Source organism: Solanum dulcamara, chromosome 5, assembly GCF_947179165.1.
Source record: "Solanum dulcamara chromosome 5, daSolDulc1.2, whole genome shotgun sequence".
NCBI classification, from domain to species: Eukaryota; Viridiplantae; Streptophyta; class Magnoliopsida; order Solanales; family Solanaceae; genus Solanum; species Solanum dulcamara.
In genome coordinates this window covers 77,138,498-77,151,983 of record NC_077241.1, presented here as the reverse complement: position 1 = coordinate 77,151,983, position 13,486 = coordinate 77,138,498, and the positions used below count along the sequence as shown (strand labels likewise).

The 13,486-nt window shown below is 34.7% G+C and overlaps 3 protein-coding genes across 4 annotated transcripts; 2 read left to right on the top strand and 1 right to left on the bottom strand.

Moving 5' to 3' along the window:
* The first annotated feature begins 809 nt into the window (after nucleotides 1-809).
* LOC129890002 (CASP-like protein 4A4) lies at nucleotides 810-2,480 on the top strand. Its single transcript, XM_055965492.1, has 3 exons — nucleotides 810-1,225; nucleotides 1,383-1,518; nucleotides 1,936-2,480. The coding sequence occupies exons 1-3, from the start codon at nucleotides 924-926 to the stop codon at nucleotides 2,119-2,121; spliced, it is 624 nt and encodes a 207-aa protein (XP_055821467.1). The 5' UTR covers nucleotides 810-923; the 3' UTR covers nucleotides 2,122-2,480.
* Nucleotides 2,481-2,960: 480 nt separating this feature from the next.
* On the bottom strand, nucleotides 2,961-5,427 carry LOC129890001 (DEAD-box ATP-dependent RNA helicase 47, mitochondrial). The gene is made up of 2 exons (XM_055965491.1): nucleotides 5,298-5,427; nucleotides 2,961-4,746 (listed from the first exon to the last, which is right to left on the bottom strand). Exon 2 carries the CDS (start codon nucleotides 4,631-4,633, stop codon nucleotides 2,987-2,989), a length of 1,647 nt encoding a protein of 548 aa, XP_055821466.1. The 5' UTR covers nucleotides 4,634-4,746; nucleotides 5,298-5,427; the 3' UTR covers nucleotides 2,961-2,986.
* Nucleotides 5,428-11,496: 6,069 nt separating this feature from the next.
* On the top strand, nucleotides 11,497-13,196 carry LOC129890000 (heat stress transcription factor B-2b). 2 transcript variants are annotated; one of them, XM_055965489.1, is made up of 2 exons: nucleotides 11,497-11,870; nucleotides 11,964-13,196. In XM_055965489.1, exons 1-2 carry the CDS (start codon nucleotides 11,622-11,624, stop codon nucleotides 12,711-12,713), a joined length of 999 nt encoding a protein of 332 aa, XP_055821464.1. In that variant the 5' UTR covers nucleotides 11,497-11,621; the 3' UTR covers nucleotides 12,714-13,196. The 2 variants fall into 2 exon arrangements, with proteins under 2 accessions (XP_055821464.1, XP_055821465.1); XM_055965490.1 differs by having other exon boundaries at nucleotides 11,750-11,870; nucleotides 11,972-13,196.
* Nucleotides 13,197-13,486: the final 290 nt, after the last annotated feature.

The window sequence follows — 13,486 nt, the reverse complement described above, 5'->3', positions numbered from 1 at the left end:
GACCACCAAGCTTTCTAGAACGAATTCTAATATTTTCTACTTCCCATTTGCGGACACAAGATTTTTGAGTGTTACCTCAAGGGTTGTCTTAACATAAGCTTTGATTGAAGTTTGAAGCTAGAAATCCTATATCCTGATTTTGTCAATGGGCAGTAAAAAGTATTGACTGATGCCTTCAAATGTGTGAAATTCTATACTTCATTGATGAAATTATGGTTTATAGTTGACAAACATATCCTTGGCTCAGTGTAAAATTTTGAGAAATTCCTTCATTCTGATGAAGAGATGGTATATAGAGCCCGTTTGATGGGCTTAAAAAAAATAACTTTTATGTATGAAGTGCTTTTAGAATTTTGAAGTGCTAAAAATTATTTTTATAAATAAGCAATTGAGTGTTTGGATAAAAGTACTTATGACGAAAAAATGAGGAAAATGATGTGAATTTTAGGATTAAAAGAATAAAAAGGATAGTTTGGGAATTTAGTTAAAATATAAGGGATATAAAAGTAATTTTCATGGTCAAAGAAAATGGCTTTAAGCAATTAGAAAAAAAAAATTGAGAATCCTAAATTTTCATTTTTGGCTGACTTTAAGAACTTTATGGCTTAAAGTTAGCATTAGGCAAATACCACAATAAGCTAAAAAGGGCTTATAAGTTGGTTTGACTATCCAAACAGGCTCATAGTTGACTTTAAACAAATCCTTTTATCACCTGCTTCCATTGAAATTTAGTAGTGGTTAACCAAATATTCTGACCTTTGGACAAGACTTACTACCAGCTAGTTATCTGTGTGAAACATACGCAAATTGGCTGCATAACAATCCCAGACTTAGTTCTTACCTGCTATTGATCAAATTTATCTTAAAACAAATTGTTCTTTTGAGTAAAATCATTAAGTAAAAGTTGAAAAAAGGAGAGAACTATGAAAGAAGAAGGTAATGTGATGATGATTGCTCAGAGAATGATATCTGGTGTTTCTCCTTCTCCTTCATCAACTCCACACTCACAAGCTACACAACCACCTTTGCCAACGCCATCACCATATTCATTCTCAGTGGCATCGACAAGGTTGAGATCAAGGCCTTCTATATATGCATACGAACTTATCTTAAGGTTACTGGCACTCCTCTTCTCCTTCATCTCTGCTCTTTCGCTAGCTGCACCATCACCAAAAGGGACAAAACGAGGAGCGATTTCCAGATTCTATGATAGTCCACAATTAACGTAAGAATCGATACCAAGAACTCTTATACATTTAATTTTTTCTTTGTTTTTCTCCAAGAGATCGTGCAAGGACGTCTGATAGTATAGGATTTTAGGATTTAAACTAAGACAACACTCAGTCCTATAGCTTTTGAGAGCTCTTCTTACACTACTGCAGGTACTGCTTCACAGTAAGCATATTAGCTTTTATCTACTCGGCCTTTCAACTCTTCAAAAGAGTTTGTGACATCGCTTACAGAGGGGTCTTGATCTCCGATATGACCTCTGACTATCTCAGTTTCATACTCGATCAGGTACTTACTAACTTCAATTAGCTAGAGATTACTTCCGAGTCCAAAACCAAAAGGGAGCTGGTTCACTGTTTCACATATAACTGTGACCATAGAAATGGTTGTTTCCTTACCTTTAGTTAAAACTAGTAGCAAGAACTTACTCTCTCTCTCGGGATGTCACCCCGTGTATCATCAAGAATCTATGCTCTATTAACCACTTACAGTGAAACTTTATGACGAATAATAATGGCAACAAGCAGACATCATCTTCATCTTTATCCAAGAAAGAAAGAAAGAAACAAGAGTAGAAGCATCTTATTTGACTATCAAGCAGCCTAAATTTCAATTCTTCTGAATGCTTCTCTCTAGTTTTCCTCTTCATTCGCAGAAAATAAATCTTCCAAAACAACGAATTCTCATAAGCAGAATGTTTTACAGTTGACAGGTTACCTCCTTGTGTCCTCTTCTTCAGTAACTATACCAGTTTTTCAACAGATGGATAGCCAAACCTCTCTCTGGAAGGCAGCTATTCTTGCTGTTTGCATGTCATTTACTGCTTTCATGGTCCTTGCAGTCTCTGCACTCTTATCAGGCTACAAGCTGTGCAAAAGGATCATATGGTGATGAACAGGGAATTGAACATGCAGCCTTCAACTCCAGGATTGACAAAGCAAGCATAGTGTTAAATGGGAGATAATTTCTTCTCCACTTATTGTTTCCGTGAAGAAGTTTTGATCTGCTGAAGCATCACATGTAGCAATTGGGTGTCATCTACCAACTATCCTCGACTACACTAATGGTCTGGTGATAATAATAAGAAGAGGGTTTTGGAAGTTTATAGCAAAGAAGAGAAAATTTTGGTAGAAAATATGCATACACACTATTAATTGTTGTGCCACTGTCATGGTGAATAAACAGTATGAGTAGTGAAAAACTAGTTTGAACTTCCTTGCTTCAAAGTAACAACTTACAATTCTCTTTCTACAGAAAATGTTTTACTGCTTCCACTTATGCCATGAAGATAATAATTGAACAGGAGTATTCCTTCTCTGAGTCGGGAACAAAATTATAAATACTATAAAACACTAGCCATTCCATATAACCAAAATACTCAAACTTCCCTGATGAACAAAGAAGTAGGTTCAGTTAAAAACCTACAGTTGTCTCCAATACAATATTAGGAACATTAATTCACATAGTATTTTTCAACATCTATTTATTTTTATCCAGCAAATCTTGAATAACATTTGTTTCAGATGACTTACATATATGATTCCAAATAAGTAGAGGTTGAAGTAACTAGTTCACAATACCATCAGATATGAAGATCCAATGTAGACTGCTCGGCACATTCTTTAGAAGGCAAAATCTCATCTGAATTGGCATGCTAATATCTAGTACAACATGTCAGCTCTCACCATTAGTGAACAAATTCCAGTTGTCTTTAGTGATTTGTTTTGTAAAAATTTGACAGAAGCATGTGCATAGTTTAATCTTCTGTAAGGACAAGATTTCCCTCAGAAAATTCACAAGCCTGGATGGAGAGGGAAAGCTGTTTCTGAAGCTTTTTTACCACAAAGACTTCTGACTCTTCACATATGGTTACTACCGTGCCCTTGCGGCCAAGCCTGCCCGTACGACCAGCTCGATGTGCATAATGTACTGAGTCGGTAGGTAACCCCAGATTAACTACAAGATCACATTCAGGTAAATCCAAGCCTCTAGCTGAAAGCTCATTTGTTAGCAGCACCCTGATCTCCCCATTTCTAAACTTCTTTAAGATTGTTGATCTTACAAGTTTGCTGAGATCACCATGTAATTCTGCAGCTTTCATACCACGAGCTTCAAGTTTAAAGACAGCATCTTTCAGTTGTTTTGTGTGGTTCATAAAAGCTATTACACACTTGGCATCCAGAGCATGCACACACCTTCTTAACATATCAACTTTGTGTTGTATCCTAGTAATAGTGTAATAATGCAGCAAATTAGGGGGTAAGCTCTGAACATCAGGCATAGCTTGTACATTTGAGCTTGAACTAGTAGTAGAAGGTGTTCCTGGTATATTAACAGGTCCAGAAGGAGTGACAGCCTCGAGTGGAATAACTTTATTGGCTTGGATGAGAAGTGGATCACAACCCCAACTTCTTGCTGCTCTTATAACTGAAAAGGGCACTGTTGCAGACACCATGATAGTCTGACGCGCAGCTCGCTTGACAAGTGGACTATTTGACTCTCCCCAGCGTGCACCAGGTCTTCTCCCCACATGGTCTAATATACGCTTCATGTCCTCCCGGAAAGTGAAAGCAAGGAGTTGGTCAATTTCATCCAACACCAAGTAACGACAACCATGGGTAGGAAGCTTTCCAGCTGCACTTATCTCTGCTATCCGCCCAGGTGTCCCCACTACGATGGCAGGCTTGTTCTTCCTCAGAGCATCCTCCTGTCTAGATCGGTTTGCACCCCCTACAAGCTGCTGGACTAGTTTCTTATTCGCTGGTCCTAATAGCTTTTCAACTTCCCTGACAATCTGCATGCCAAGTTCCCTCGAAGGAGCTACTATAACTGCTTCGATGTCTATTTTGTTCCCAGTTTCATAGTCATTTAAAAGTTCTTCCCTCAACGGACCGACTCGAGACAGTATGGGAAGGAGATAAGCTAATGTTTTTCCTGAACCTGTGTAGGACTGAATCACAACATCATGATTCTTAAGTACAGTTGGAACTGCAGCAGCCTGAACATCAGTCGGAATCGTAAAACCTTCCTTCTCTAGCCTTTCCACCAACAAAGGTGGAAGGCCAAGCTCTGAAAATGACTTGGCAGCAAATGGTGCAGTCTTTATATCTACTGGGTTTTTCTCCTTAATCAATCCTGTTTTATTGCCACTAACTCTTTTCTTATCTCTGCTCTTGGGGACCTCAATTGTTGAAACACCCTGCTGGAGCTTATTTTTCTCATTTGCACTTGCTGTCTTAACTTCACTCTTCAATCCAAGGCTAGCTAGAGTGAGGGATCCACTGCCACTTAAAAAACGAACATTGCCTTGAGATGGAGCTATCCGTGTAAACTGTGAAACTTTTCTGAAAGCTAAAGAATCCCCAATTAACAAGATGGCCCTTGTTAGCACTAAAGCAGGCATGGTTTTTCTAGCACTTGTTTCCCAGATGCTATCTCATGTAACAACACAAATTTGATATGACTATTTACAACGCCAAAATCCTCTTAAACAGTTTACTATCATCACCGATCAGACTGCAACAAGAATGTTAAAATATCAAATATTCATAACAATAGTTGAACACCCAGAAACTAGAAAGAGCAATCATTCCAATACTAAATAATTGTGGAATCATGAAGAGCAATAGCAGGGACGACTGAATGAAGTTTACTGCAGTATAGCATAGCCTCCATAACCCGAAACTCTTCTCACTAATAATCCGGTACAAATTTTGCCATTTGTTGAACACCCAGAAACTAGAAGACACTAAAAAAACCAGACATTTCGTCAAACACATGGTGACCAAGCATGTGAAAGCATATCAAAAAATAAACTCAAAACTCTCATTTCTATACACCTACGCATTTCCACTATCAAATTCAACGTATAATTTATAAAGTTTTCTACTTTCTAGATAATTCGAACTCGGCAATCAAAAATCAAAATGGAAACAAACAAGAACTGACATTTGAAGGAAAAATAAACAGATAGAGAATATAAAACTAACAAAAACAAATGAATTGGAAAATTTAGCCTCCATTGAATTGGGGAAGAGAAGAAAGTGTGAATTGAAGGTGTTTTTTACCTGCTTCTTCTTCTTCTTCTTCTTCTCACCTTAGCTGCCCTGCGTGTAACTCTGCTAGTAGTGAAAGCGAATCATATCCTTATGCTTATCATTCTTGATGATAACCTCAAGGCCCATACATGAAACATCCCAATCATTTGGGCTTACTTATAAAAGTCCACAAATTGGACCACTATTTAAGGAATAGCCAAAATAATAAATTTTTTTTTTTTTGTAAGTTTAATCATTTAAATCGTCGGAATTTCTTATCCAAATGTCTGATTTTATGAATTTAAATGGTTTAAGAAATGCCTAATCATTTTAAGTGTGGCCTAAATCATAAAATAGTGTGATGCTTAATCAAAGACCATATTTTTCATTCTAAACAATACTTTTTAGGAGGTCTAAATAAGCGTAATATTCAAGGCTATGATGTGCAAAAAGTGTGGCCTTTGGTAGTACCACTCTATGACTATATTTTCACACCCTATAACTATACTTTTTTAAGTGTGGCTTTATAGCTCACATTTATTCTCCGATTGTTTTTGGTATCAAAACTATCCTTGACATTTATGTTTTGAACCATAAATGTCCTTAAAACATTAGTTTTATCACTTTAACAGACTTGACAGTCCACCTAGATAATTCAACACGATAAAAATCCTTCCCTTTCAATCATTGCATTATTCTTCCTTGTTGAGAGGAGCCCTATCACAAAAATTTTTTAGAAAATATCAAAAGTAGTTCTTCTATTGTTCTTGTTTGAACTTTGAAACTCCAATTTCAAAGTATGTTAAAGTTTGTAGGTACGTGTTGAAAGATCAAGTTCATTTTTGGGTTTTGGGGTCAACGAACCTAATGCTGAAAATTTAATTTCAAAGGTTGATTATTGTTGAAAAACTCATGAAGTCATTCTTTATGTGTTGAAATTCGAAAATAACTGCTGATTTTAAAGCTTGTTGGTGAATTTTTTTTAGTTATTGTTGGGTGGAGGTGGGGACATTTATTCTACCAAAGAATATGAAAGACGAGAATCAAAGACAGATCAAACACAAAGAAAGATTAAAATTTTTCATAAGACTTATTCAATTCTTAACTATCTCAATCTCTCATTTCCTTTTTTAAAAAATAAGTAAAAATTAGATAACAAAATAAACAACGTCAATTTTCTCCAAAAACTGTCAGCCAAATAGAGTTTATAGAACGTAGGAGATTGGCCCAAACCTATGACATGCTAAAATCAATAAAACTAAATTCCATAATAAATATTCTAGTACAAAAAGAGAGATTGAGCTACATTAAAAAAATATTAAACTACGTCACTTAAGAACAAGACATGACACCCCATTTGAATGACTTCTCTCTTCTACATTCTTCTTTCCAATTAACAATGCACATATGGCATGACTATTTATATATAGTAAATTATATATTTAAAAGTTGCATGGATAGGATAATTTAAAAGACAGAGACGTACACCCATCACATGACATTTTGATATTCTAACATAATGGTTGTAGGTATTAGAAGATACTTTTATGAGAAAGTTATTTTATCATATTTAATTACTAAAAATACTTTTCAATTAAATTGGACAAAAATGATATATTTCACGTATGATGTCATTTGTTCTATAATTATCTAAACTTTTAACTTTATATTACTTGCTCCAATTAATACTTAATTATTATTTTTAATGAACATAATTTTTTTATCAATACATTATCCAATATGCTAACATTATTATGATGTGTACTATTTTTTAGAAAATGTTATCCACCCACAAATCAAATACCATAAAAGAATTTTAAAATATTTTCAACAGACTTTGTTCGGACCAGCACATTCGGGGGGTGTTTAGTATACGAATCAACTTATTCTGAAATAATAGTCTTGGATTATAATCATTGAAAAAATTTATTTTATTTGAAAATGGAATAAAATAGTCCCAAGTTATATAAAATAAGGTGGGATATGTAAGCAGTTATGAGGTCAAAAAAATTAATAAGGGGTTCAAAATAAGAAAAAGTAGACATATGAACCAGCCGAATGAGATTCAACATCTACTATATATATATACATGATAAAAAATATTTTAATCATGTATAAATAGTATAAATTTTCGCCGAAAGAAATTCGGATGAATCATAATGGCTCCGCCCTTGTATGTAAGCCTAAGTTTAAATCTATATTACATTTGATTGATGACATAAAATTGATAAATTTATACTGTCAATCAAATGCACTAAAAATTTTAACCCAAACTCAATCTTGAAATATAACACCTTATCCAACATATTGCATAAATTTCACCATTATCATGAATTAATACAGTAATATTAACAACTGTGGTGGCTTCTTTTGGATGTTCCGTTTTTAGACTACTTTTATTATGGAAGGATTATCCCATAAGGATTCTATAAATATTTAATTAAGAGTTTAATTATAATAACGATAATAATAACATACTCAATATAATCCTACAAGCTAGGATTTTAAAAGACTTTGTTCCTATTAGTTTTTTTTATAGACCCAAACCAAAAAAAGTGTAGCCAATACAAGATTATAAGAAAAATAAAATAACAAAATAGCAAAATACAAGACAAGTCTAACAAAAATAGTAATACAAATTGAACAATTAGAACTAGGTGATAACTAAATAAAATTATAGAAAAGGGAAGAGGAGAGGAGGAGGCTTAGCCCCTGCTTCTCCCACACAAAATGTAAGAACACTTAGTTGCTTACTAACCTTTTATTCTAATTCTCAATCTTCTTACCTTTTTATCTAAGATCATATTCCTAGTCAACAAAAGTTATGCCATGTCCATTTTAATCACCTTCCTCAATTCTTCTCGTGTCTATATCTCTCTCTCATAGTTCTTGCCACAATCAACTTGGGGCGAATTTATTTGTTAAAAACGGGGCACATGAACATGTGGTCTCTCCATAAAATTAAGTATTTTATGTATATGTTTTTCAAAATTGGTATTACTCTGTTGGCACCAATGCTATAAGAAGGCTAAATGGTGCACTTGATTGGATGTTGAATTATTTACCTAAAGGATTAGGGATCAATTACCATTTAATGCATTTTTTTCATCTTTTTTTTAATTGTGCACCCATGTTCTTGAAATTACAGATTCGCCTCCGCAACTAACCTCCCAAACCTGCTCATTGGCGCATTCTCACACCTCATTTTCACATATCCGAACTATCTTAGTCCCCTCATTTTATTTGTCAGAGAACACTCCCACCTTGTCCCTTATAACTTTGTTACTAATCTTATCTCTCCTAGTATGACCCATACATTAATCTTATCTCTCCTAGTATGACTCACACATTCATTTGAGCATTATCATATTCGCTACCTACATCGTCTAAACGTGGATGTTCTTGACTGGCCACATTCATCCACATACAACAATGTAGCTCTAACCACTACTTTGCAAACTTACCTTTAAACCTCGACTCCATATTTTTATCGCACAAAACCTCAGAGATGAGCCTCCATTTCGTCCAACCTTCTCCAATATGGAGTGCAACATCATCACCAATCTCTTTTTCTCCTTGCACTCTGGACCCTCTAGACTCACAACATCTCTAGAGGTACACCTCTAGACTCCAAACATCTCTAAAGGACCTCTCCATGGACTTTATCATATGTCTTTTCTAGGTCAATAGACATCATATGCAAATTCTTTTTCTTGTCCCTATATTATTTCAACAATCTCCTTACAAGTTAGATGATTTCTATAATTTGATCGCCTCAACATAAATCTAATTGATTCTCAGATATAGACACATTCCTTCTCATCCTCACCTCAATCACTCTTTGTAGGACTTTCATAGTGTGACTCAGTAGCTTGATATCCCTGTAGATAGTGTAATTCTAATATTACCCTTGTTCTTTTACCATAAAACCATAGTACTCCGCTTTCATTCCTTCTTAGCAGTTCTGAATATGACATTAAATAACTCAATAAGATACTTTATACCTGTCTCGCCTGATCACTTCTTCAACATTCATAAAAATGAGTATTATATTCTCATTCTCGATGTACTTCATTTGGTTTAGATCACAAATACTATTTTCTCTCGCCTTGACAAACTATACAACTTCATGCCTTCTGGCCTTGTACTAAGCCCTTGATATACAAGCTCAAAAATTGTCGTTTTAATTGTTGTGAACAAAAGCTTGACTTCGTTCTTCATCTTCTTATACTTCTCCATATTCCTCCTTTTGTCGTCCTCGTCTAGGCTTTTTCACTAATATTGTATAAGCAACCTTCTTGGATTCAATTTTTTTTGGACCTCTTCATTCGACCACCATCTTTATGTCTACATAGGTTATCCCTGGAGATCCCTAATACCTTCTTAGTTATTTTCTTGATACAATCAACTGTTCTAACCCACATACTATTTGTGTCTATGCTACTCCAAAAGTACTCCCATAGCCACTAACTTCTCCCCAACCTCCTTAGCTTTGGCTTTGGTCAGATCTCCCTAATTTTTGGTTGGTCATATATAACCTTCTTCTTTTTCTTTAAGCTTATGTTGGATGTTAATATTTCTGCTCTGAATAATCTTATAGATTTATAGTTCTTACATAAATCTCTATCACTCTTTCTGAGGAGCAACTAATCTAGCTAAGTCCAACTACCACACTACGAAATATCATCAAGTGTTCCTCTCTTTTTTGGAAGCTCGAATTATACTTGCTTTGAACAACTCAAAAGCTTTCGCAAAATTCTTAAAAAGGAAAATCCTTCTTCATTTCTATCCCCAAAGTCGAAATCGTCATGAATCACATCATAATTTCTTAAAGTGGTCTCTATGTGACCATTAATTAAAAATCTATTTACAAACTATAAGATTATTAGTAACCTAATTCTATAATCAGTATGAAGATTTGACTAGTTATTACAGATTCTAAATTAAGACAGTTATAATTTTGAAACAATATTTAACTTTGTTATGTTTTTGTACATAACAAATTCACTATTTAAATATGACAGATCAACACATCATCTCCAACGTAAGAATAAATTCCATAACTCCCACGACACATAGTCTTTGTATGAGTACATTTTAGCTAGTGTTTGCTCCTAAATTTTCAAATGTTTTTTGCAAGTAATTTTTGGGTGAAGTTTTAATAAACTTTCACCATGCGTTTGGCTACTAATTTTTAAAAAAATATTTGATTGTTTCATAAAATATTATTTTGTACCTGTAAGTTCTAAAAATTATATAAAATACTCATAAATTTGTGTTATCATTTTATAATGAACATGTTGCGTTTAAAAAAATTTATAACATAATTGATAACAATAAACAACAACAAAATAACAATATGGGTAAGAGCAATACATTATTCAATTAAAAATAAATAATTATTTTTTTCAATCTTGTCACTCAAACTATTTTTTTCGAAGAAGGTAATAACAAACTATTCTTTATGAAATCTTCCACATTCTACGAACAATCATTTCCCGATAATGAATAATGAGTGTTTTTATAAAATAATCCGTCCATTTCATATTAAATGAATTTGTGAGGCAATGAACACATATTAAGAAAAATATTCAAGGACATAATTTGAATAATACTTTCCACTATTACTTTTGTAAAATCATAAATATAACTTTAAAAGTAGTGTGATTTATCTCTTAAAAAATATAAAACTTCAATAAATTAAAGGACAAATATGAAACAAATTTCAAACATCTATCTTGAACTTTGAACAATTTAATTTTTTTGAATAATGAAAAATCCCTCAAAAATTCACTTAATATGAAATGGAAAGAGTATAAAGTTTGGGGTAATTTTTAAAACTTTTCAAGTTTCTAACATTTAATTTTTTCTAGAACTTGAAAACTTAGATATTTGTCAAATATATTTGTCAAATAATAACAAATTATATGACCTAACATTAATTTAAATTTATCCCAAAAACTAATTGGCGTCAAACGACGCACAGCATTAATAATGTTGGAAACTTAACGAAATGGGAGAACATTCTAGAAAATAAAACAACTTTTTAGTTTTTTTAGCCCTTCAATATTGTAAGGCACCTTCTCGCATCTTCCTAACTAAAATAAAAATAAAATTAGTTACAGGGTCCCACGTAACCTCTAAAAAAAATTGACCCGACCCTTTCTCCATTTTACCGTCTACTATTATTATTCTTCCCTTTATAATATTTTCCTTATCAACCACCATTTCTTGTTTCTCCTTCCTACTAACCTCCTAAGAAACTTCTAGAAACAAAACAGAAATTTCTCATCTTCTCGATCCATCCGTTTCTAAGGGAGATTTGGATCTGAATTAGTAGTAACAGTGGATGTCATGGTGCCGTCGTCGGTTGAACATACCGGCGAATCTGCCGCCGGTGAGAATCAGAGATCTCTTCCGACGCCATTTCTGACGAAAACTTATCAGCTCGTCGATGATCCCGCAATGGACGAGCTGATCTCGTGGAATGAAGATGGAACGACATTCATTGTTTGGAAACCTGCTGAATTTGCTAGAGATTTGCTTCCTAAATATTTCAAGCATAATAATTTCTCCAGTTTTGTTCGGCAGCTTAATACTTACGTAAGATTCTTATATTCATGATAAATAAAGAGGTTTGATTTGCTAAAAATATTTTTCATTGATTTAACTTTTTTTAAAAAAATTATTGTTTAGGGGTTCAGAAAAGTTGTACCTGACCGATGGGAATTCGCGAATGAATGTTTCCGGAGAGGTGAGAAAGGACTACTTCGTGACATTCAACGCCGGAAAATCTCACCGACAGGCACCGCTGTGACTGCGGTTGCACCAGCTGTAGTATCTGTAAATGCAGCGCAAGCGGTGACGGTTGCGGTGGCACCGGCAGTGAGGATGGTTTCTTCATCGAATTCCGGTGACGAGCAGGTGTTATCGTCCAACTCGTCGCCAACAGCTACGGCTGCCGCAGCCGCAGCGGCGGTGCTAAGGACCACCACGTGTACGACGACACCGGAGCTTCTAGAGGAAAACGAACGGTTAAGAAAGGAGAACGCGCAACTGAATCAGGAATTGAATCGGTTGAGAAGTTTATGCAATAACGTATACAATCTGATGTCCAATTTCACGGTGAATCCGTTGGATATGACGGCGGGTATACCGGAAGGACGAGCTCTCGAATTGCTTCGTACGGGGCAGATTGCAGCGGAGGTGGACGGAGGCGCCACCTTCACGGTGGGGGAAAGCAGCGGCGTGAAGGCGGAGGAAGATATGAGCCCACGGTTGTTTGGTGTATCAATTGGGGTAAAGCGCGTGAGGAGAAGCAACGAAGAAGAATCTGAAAGAGTACAGGATCAAGTACAACCGCACGGATCAGACGTGAAATCAGAGCCGTTAGATTCAGGAAGCGCTCATCATAATGATCAGCCATGGATAGATCGATTAGGCTGATGAATTTTCACTCAAAAAAAAAAAGACAAAAAAAGAAATAAATTAACAAGTAGGTCCCATGAAAGTGGGATCCACAAAAGCACTTACTGGAGAAACGAGAAAGATGAGGATGTTGATAAAGAACACGTGTACAACGGAAGATAATTATCAATGTTGGTTGCTTCTGGTGCCTTCTAGAAGAAAGTGAGTCCAAATGGATTTTAAAAAAGGTCACCAAAAGAGGTGGAAAAGGAGAAAAAAAAAAGGTGGCTTTTTAAAATGATCCATAATTGGATTGGAAAAATAGAGGGGAGCTGAGCTGGCCTGGTTGAAAAAGATGACAAATGTGCGGAATGTAGTCAATGTTTTAGTTGAGATAGGAAGTATTTATGTTACAAGGTGCCAATTAATTTTTGGCTAGAAAATTGTTTGTACATAATTGAAAAGTAATAATGTGGAAATTGTTAGTTAGTTCTTAGTAAATTTACTGAATATTTGTTCTTACTTTCCTTTCTAGATGCTTATTTTGTATTCTCTTTATAGCCTTCTTAAAACATGTTTTATGATCTTTACTTGAACAAGATCTATAGGCGATAGGAAACTAAGTCTGGTTGATGAATCATGTCATTAGACCAGAGTGTTTGGGTCTTGGCACTGTAGATGATCGTTCTCAGCATAATAGATGTCATTCTCGAGTAATAATTAAAAAAGTTAAACGGGGGAGTAGAATCGAGATCAAATTATTATATATTTTGCAACTTTTTTTTTTTTGAGGAAGTACGTAAACAAAAAGA

Coding starts and splice junctions, on each gene's coding strand:
- LOC129890002 (XM_055965492.1), top strand. CDS start 924: ATGAAAGAAGAAGGTAATGTGATGATGATTGCTCAGAGAATGATATCT. Junction 1,226..1,382: donor TATGATAGTCCACAATTAAC/GTAAGAATCGAT, acceptor ACACTACTGCAG/GTACTGCTTCACAGTAAGCA. Junction 1,519..1,935: donor TCAGTTTCATACTCGATCAG/GTACTTACTAAC, acceptor AATGTTTTACAG/TTGACAGGTTACCTCCTTGT.
- LOC129890001 (XM_055965491.1), bottom strand. CDS start 4,633: ATGCCTGCTTTAGTGCTAACAAGGGCCATCTTGTTAATTGGGGATTCT.
- LOC129890000 (XM_055965489.1), top strand. CDS start 11,622: ATGGTGCCGTCGTCGGTTGAACATACCGGCGAATCTGCCGCCGGTGAG. Junction 11,871..11,963: donor TTCGGCAGCTTAATACTTAC/GTAAGATTCTTA, acceptor ATTATTGTTTAG/GGGTTCAGAAAAGTTGTACC.